Here is a 7188-nt window from a genome sequence, read left to right as displayed (position 1 = left end):
AGGAAATTGTTTCCGTTAGGTGTGGAGACTAGGACCCGTGGACACAGCCTTAGAATTAGAGGGGGTAAATTCAGAACAGAAATGTGGAGACATTTCTTCAGCCAGAGAGTGGTGGGCCTGTGGAATTCATTGCGGCAGAGTGCAGTGGAGGCCGGGACGCTAAATGTCTTCAAGGCAGAGATTGATAGATTCGTGTTGTCTCAGGAATTAAGGGCTACGGGGAGAATGCGGGTAAGTGGATTTGAAATGCCCGTCAGCCATGATTAAATGGCGGAGTGGGCTCGATGGGCCGAAAGGCCTTACTTCCACTCCTATGTCTTATGGTATATTGAACAGATCACAATGTGCAGTCAACACAACAATAAAAAAAGCACTTTAGTGCAGTGGAATTTATTAAATTACATTTACAGTCCCAGGAAATATCAAAGAACAGATGATCTTTTCCTTTCTGAAGGTCATCACTCACTTGCTGACTTCATCAAATTTCGGTTCTAGATGATGAAAAATACAGACATTTCTTTAGAAACCTCAAATTCGTATGAACAAAAGTTTTTAATCTTGAACATAATGCACAATTATTCCAATCCCACTCCTTCATTGGAGTTTAATCTTCCAGCAAATGTGCCACTCTTAGGCAGCGTCACTCACAACTGTCACAAGATAAATATTTTCAACTTAAATGTTTAAAGACAGTTTGCATAAGTTGCCTCGCGTTGCTCCATCAGAATTGCAGTAAAAGTCTAAAACTGACCAAAGCCACCCATTTACAAGAATTTTCTTTTGCTTACAGTCTACATTATTCAAGACGCCTACCTTCAAATTTAAAATCTGGGAATTTGGTGAGGTCTCCTCCCCCATAGAGCCGCTGCAACTTGGCAATCTCATCCTCCATGTTCTTCTGGTATTCTGGACCAGCATCAACAGGACCACCTGCTTTTCTGTATTAACAAAAAAGGCACATCAAATCCTTGTTTCCGCACTTTTCTGCCTTTGTAACCAATTCACAACCAAAGTTAGTCTGCTCGTATCAAACACTGAAGATGCCCTCTTCACTTCTGTAAAGGTACGCCTTCACCTTTCCACTGCCCCTTATCCCATTATTGTTCCTCCTGTCTTCTAGATCCTCTTGCATATTTTCAACTTCCTGTTTCCAATTTTACACACTTCCAATTTGGGTTACACTTCACATTCCCATCACCCAACAAGGAAGTTTCAATCCACTCCAACAACACTTAAACTTCCCAATCCGAGTCCCATTAAGGTGTAACACATGCAGCTTGTACAGATCCCACTTATCCCAGAACCAGTGCCAATTCCTGAGAAAACTGATACCCTTCCTCCTGCACCAGTTCTCCAGCTGCGTGCTCAATCAACTCATCTTCCTGCTCTAATGCTCACTATCACATAGCACCGGGATTTCTGATCAAGACTTTTTTTGGAAATTTCCTTCTTAACACCCTGACATGTGCCTTCAGGACCTCATCCCTCTCCTGACCTACATCATTAGCGTTAAAGTGGGCCACAGCTATTGGCTGATGGCGCTCCCACAGTGTGAATGTTATCACTTGGTGTCCTGTTCACACAGATTCACCGATGCTAAGGCAAATGTTCTTAAACTGTAAGATTCTTGCAGCTGCTCCACGCCATTATTGGACTATGGCATGCCAGAAAGGCAACACCCCATTTTTGGGTCATGTTTACTGCTACAGAAATGCCCAGCTGATCCCAAGACTATGGACTCCCCTGTAACTGTTGCTTTTCAATTCTTTTTTCCTCCTCCCCTGTCCGACTGAGTTACCCATGGTGCCATGGTATTGACTCTGTTTGTATTCTCCTGAGGAATCATCACCCTCACCCTCACTAGTTTCCAAACTGGAATACCAATTAGCAAGTAAGACAGACTCAGGTGACTCCTGCACTACCTGCCTGCTTCTCTTAGCCTGGCAGTCACCCATTCCCTCCCTGTCTGTACGCTTCTAATCTGCGGCATGACCAGCTCCCGAAAAGTGTTATTTGCCTCCAGGATGAGGACAGTGACTCCAGACGCTGTTCAAGTTCAGAAATCCGGAAGTCAAGCTTATGCAGCTGGTGACACTTCCCACAGATATGGTGTTAAAAAATCACAGAACACCAGGTTATAGTCCAACAGGTTTAATTGGAAGCACACTAGCTTTCGGAGCAACGCTCCTTCATCAGGTGATTGATGAAGGAGCAGTACTCCGAAAGCTAGTGTGCTTCCAATTAAACCTGTTGGACTATAACCTGGTGTTGTGTGATTTTTAACTTTGTACACCCCAGTCCAACACCGGCATCTCCGAATCACAGATATGGGAGTCTGGAACACATGGACAAGTCCAGAATATCACACACACTGCAGATTTACACTCTTCACTCTTCCAACCTGCCGTCACATGACTCAAAGTTACCAGTCACTCTGAAAATATGTACAGAGTTACTATGAAGACTCAACAAGATATATCACATTTCCACTGTCGAACATCTTCGGAGACAGATTTCACTACAATTATACAGCTCCTGAAGTTTACACGGCACTCGCAGTAGTAGACAGGGTTCGGTGGATTGCACAAACACTTCCAAGAGAGACACTGCCGATTTAAATTCCACGTTCTTCAGTGGGGTATTTTATGTCTCCAATCAAGATATTAAATTGAGATCCAGTCAATTCCCCCACCAGGTGGGTGTAAAACAAACAGGGAATTCCACCTGTATCCCAGTCATTATTTAAACCTTGACCAACATGGAAAGAGATTATCTGCTGATTATCACACCGTTGTTTGTGGAAATGAGCTGCCATGTTTCTTATGTTACTATCAGTAACAATTCCAAAAATACTTATTTGCTGAATGATGGAACAGGCTCAAGGGGCTGAATGGCCTATTCCTGTTTCTAAAGAGGATAGCAAAGCTTATGGTACGAAGGTAATTTCTGATTTTGTCTTTGTCACTTACTTGCTCTTAGAGTCATACTCATGGATCTTATCAATAAAGAGCTTTTGGATAGGGTCGAGGTTCTTGGTCTTGTTAAACACCACAGCAGTGAAGCCGACGTTTCGCCGAAGCTCGATGGAAAGTGAAGATCGCAGGAGGGTGGAAAAACGGAACAACTGCTGCAAAATCATGGCGGCCTGGTTATGCAAATCCAAACAAACACTGCAGAAAACAAACAGGATTAAACTTCAAGAACAGGCACATCACCCGAGCACCCGCCAAACCTGCAAACTTTCTGCCCATGACAGCAACAATCGACAGCAGCACGGGGCAAGAGCAGCACGCTTAAACCTACAGTTTGCTCAGGCTGGACATTTCTGTAGGAAATGTAGCAGCAAGAGTAGGCAATTCAACACAATCATCGCTGTTTTCAATCTCAAAACAGCATAATCCATAATTCCAACTGAAACCACCTCTTTCATCCCTGACTCGAGCCTCCGCCTGATGCTCTGCACACCCAGTTAATGCCAAACCCAGATTCACTCCACCAACTCCCCAACCAATCTTGCCCCCAGCACAAAGCCTTCAGAATGCCCGTGCGCCACCCCATCTCCACTCCACCCCCTCGTCCACTCGCTCCTTCCCTCACTCCCTCACCTTGCTCCTCTCATGCCCTTTCCCATCTTCCTCCCTCACTGCCCCGCCCCACGTCACACCCATCCCCACATCATTGCCTTCTAGCGCTCACCTTCACCCCCTCACCTCCTCACCCCCTCACCCCACTCTCCCTCCCTCCCCCTCCTCCCCCGCCCCCCCCACTCGCCCCACCCCTCCCCCACTCGCCCCACTCTCCCTACCTCCGCCACCCCTCCCCTCACCCTCCCCCCACTCGCCCCGCCCCGCTCGCCCCTCCCCACACGCTCCTGTTCGCCCCTCCCCCTACCCCGCTCGCGCCTCCCCTCCCTCGCCCCACTCCTCCCTCGCCTCCGCCCCTCCCCCACTCGCCCCACTCACCCCGCCCCTCCTCCACCCGCCCCACTCCTCCCCTCCCCGCCCTCCCCGCCCAGTCCCGTCCCCCGCCCCACTCCTCCCCTCCCCTCCCCGCCCAGTCCCGTCCCCCGCCCTCCCCTCCCCGCCCAGTCCCGTCCCCCGTCCCCCGCCCCCCCCTCCCCTCCCCGCCCAGTCCCGTCCCCCGCCCCCCCCTCCCCTCCCCGCCCAGTCCCGTCCCCCGCCCCCCCCCTCCCCTCCCCGCCCAGTCCCGTCCCCCGCCCCCCCCTCCCCTCCCCTCCCAGTCCCGTCCCCCGCCCCGCCCTCCCCTCCCCTCCCAGTCCCGTCCCCCGCCCCGCCCTCCCCTCCCCTCATCTCTTCCCCTCCCCCTCTCTGCCCTCATCTCTCCCCCCCCCCTCTCTGCCCTCATCTCTCCCCCCCCCCCTCTGCCCTCATCTCTCCCCCCCCCCCTCTGCCCTCATCTCTCCCCCCCCCCCTCTGCCCTCATCTCTCCCCCCCCCCACTCTGCCCTCATCTCTCCCCCCCCCCACTCTGCCCTCATCTCTCCCCCCCCCCACTCTGCCCTCATCTCTCCCCCCCCCACTCTGCCCTCATCTCTCCCCCCCCCACTCTGCCCTCATCTCTCCCCCCCCCACTCTGCCCTCATCTCTCCCCCCCCACTCTGCCCTCATCTCTCCCCCCCCCACTCTGCCCTCATCTCTCCCCCCCCCACTCTGCCCTCATCTCTCCCCCCCCCACTCTGCCCTCATCTCTCCCCCCCCCACTCTGCCCTCATCTCTCCCCCCCCCACTCTGCCCTCATCTCTCCCCCCCCCACTCTGCCCTCATCTCTCCCCCCCCCCACTCTGCCCTCATCTCTCCCCCCCCCACTCTGCCCTCATCTCTCCCCCCCCACTCTGCCCTCATCTCTCCCCCCCCCACTCTGCCCTCATCTCTCCCCCCCCCACTCTGCCCTCATCTCTCCCCCCCCCACTCTGCCCTCATCTCTCCCCCCCCCACTCTGCCCTCATCTCTCCCCCCCCCACTCTGCCCTCATCTCTCCCCCCCCCACTCTGCCCTCATCTCTCCCCCCCCCCACTCTGCCCTCATCTCTCCCCCCCCCACTCTGCCCTCATCTCTCCCCCCCCCACTCTGCCCTCATCTCTCCCCCCCCACTCTGCCCTCATCTCTCCCCCCCCCACTCTGCCCTCATCTCTCCCCCCCCCACTCTGCCCTCATCTCTCCCCCCCCCACTCTGCCCTCATCTCTCCCCCCCCCACTCTGCCCTCATCTCTCCCCCCCCCACTCTGCCCTCATCTCTCCCCCCCCCACTCTGCCCTCATCTCTCCCCCCCCCACTCTGCCCTCATCTCTCCCCCCCCCGCCCTCATCTCTGCACCCCTCTGCCCTCATCTCTGCCCCCCTCTGCCCTCATCTCTCCCCCCCCCCCTCTGCCCTCATCTCTCCCCACCCCCTCTGCCCTCATCTCTCCCCACCCCCTCTGCCCTCATCTCTCCCCCCCCCGCCCTCATCTCTCCCCCCCCCAGCCCCTCATCTCTCCCCCCCGCCCTCATCTCTGCCCCCCCCGCCCTCATCTCTGCCCCCCCCCGCCCTCATCTCTGCCCCCCCTCTGCCCTCATCTCTGCCCCCCTCTGCCCTCATCTCTGCCCCCCCGCCCTCATCTCTCCCCCCCCCACTGCCCTCATCTCTCCCCCCCCCCTTTGCCCTCATCTCTCCCCCCCCCTCTGCCCTCATCTCTCCCCCCCCTCTGCCCTCATCTCTCCCCCCCCCCCTCTGCCCTCATCTCTCCCCCCCCCCTCTCTGCCCTCATCTCTCCCCCCCCCCTCTCTGCCCTCATCTCTCCCCCCCCCCTCTCTGCCCTCATCTCTCCCCCCCCTCTCTGCCCTCATCTCTTTCCCCCCCCCCCTCTCTGCCCTCACCTCCGCCCCCCCCCACCTCTGGCGTTGTCTCTCCCCCCCCCTCTCTGGCGTCGTCTCTCCCCCCCCCCCTCCCTGGCGTCACCTCCCTCCCCCCCCCCCCCACTCCTCTCTGGCGTCACCTCCCTCCCCCCCCCGCCCCTCCTCTCTGCCCTCATCCTCTCCCCCCCCCGCCCTCATCTCTTCCCCCCCCCCTCTCTGCCCTCATCTCTCCCCCCCCCTCTCTGCCCTCATCTCACCCCCCCCCTCTCTGCCCTCATCTCACCCCCCCCCTCTCTGCCCTCATCTCACCCCCCCCTCTCTGCCCTCATCTCACCCCCCCCTCTCTGCCCTCATCTCACCCCCCCCTCTGCCCTCATCTCACCCCCCCCCTCTGCCCTCATCTCACCCCCCCCAATCTCTCCCCTCATCTCACCCCCCCCAATCTCTCCCCTCATCTCACCCCCCCCCAATCTCTCTCTCCTCTAGCCCCCCCATCTCTCTCTCCTCTACCCCCCCCATCTCTCTCTCCTCTACCCCCCCCATCTCTCTCTTCCCCCCCCCATCTCTCTCTTCCCCCCCCCCATCTCTCTCCCCCCCCCATCTCTCTCCCCCCCTCTCCCCCCCCCATCTCTCTCCCCCCTCTCCCCCCCTCTCCCCCCCCCCCATCTCTCCCCCCCCCATCTCTCTCCCCCCCCCCATCTCTCTCCCCCCCCCATCTCTCTCCCCCCCCCCATCTCTCCCCCTCCTCTCCCCCCCCCCATCTCTCCCCCTCCTCTCCCCCCCCCATCTCTCCCCTCCTCTCCCCCCCCCATCTCTCCCCTCCTCTCCCCCCCCCATCTCTCCCCTCCTCTCCCCCCCCCCATCTCTCCCCTCCTCTCCCCCCCCCATCTCTCTCCCCCCCCCATCTCTCTCCCCCCCCCATCTCTCTCCCCCCCCATCTCTCTCCCCCCCCCATCTCTCTCCCCCCCCCATCTCTCTCCCCCCCCATCTCTCTCCCCCCCCATCTCTCTCCCCCCCCATCTCTCTCCCCCCCCCATCTCTCTCCCCCCCCCATCTCTCTCCCCCCCCCATCTCTCTCCCCCCCCCCATCTCTCCCCTCCTCTCTCCCCCCCCCCATCTCTCCCCTCCTCTCCCCCCCCCCATCTCTCCCCCTCCTCTCCCCCCCCCCCCATCTCTCCCCTCCTCTCCCCCCCCCCCATCTCTCCCCTCCTCTCCCCCCCCCCATCTCTCCCCTCCTCTCCCCCCCCCATCTCTCCCCTCCTCTCCCCCCCCCCCATCTCTCCCCTCCTCTCCCCCCCCCCATCTCTCCCCTCCTCTCCCCCCCCCCCCCATCTCT

General features: G+C 58.2%; 1 protein-coding gene across 3 annotated transcripts in view; it reads right to left on the bottom strand.

The window, feature by feature from the left end:
- Positions 1-374: 374 nt before the first annotated feature.
- Positions 375-7188, bottom strand: part of atp5pf (ATP synthase peripheral stalk subunit F6) — a 7201-nt gene continuing 387 nt past the window's right edge. For all 3 annotated transcript variants that reach the window (XM_072585739.1, XM_072585740.1, XM_072585741.1), the window contains exons 2-4: positions 2970-3170; positions 814-938; positions 375-491 (exon numbers count right to left, since the gene is read on the bottom strand). In XM_072585739.1, coding sequence (XP_072441840.1) covers positions 463-491; positions 814-938; positions 2970-3139 — 324 coding nt within the window. In that variant the 5' untranslated portion in view covers positions 3140-3170 and the 3' untranslated portion in view covers positions 375-462. The remainder of the gene's footprint in view (positions 492-813; positions 939-2969; positions 3171-7188) is intronic.

Source organism: Chiloscyllium punctatum, chromosome 15, assembly GCF_047496795.1.
Source record: "Chiloscyllium punctatum isolate Juve2018m chromosome 15, sChiPun1.3, whole genome shotgun sequence".
NCBI lineage: Eukaryota > Metazoa > Chordata > Chondrichthyes > Orectolobiformes > Hemiscylliidae > Chiloscyllium > Chiloscyllium punctatum.
The sequence above is the reverse complement of the archived record's forward strand: the minus strand, read 5'-3'. Positions and strand labels throughout refer to the sequence as shown.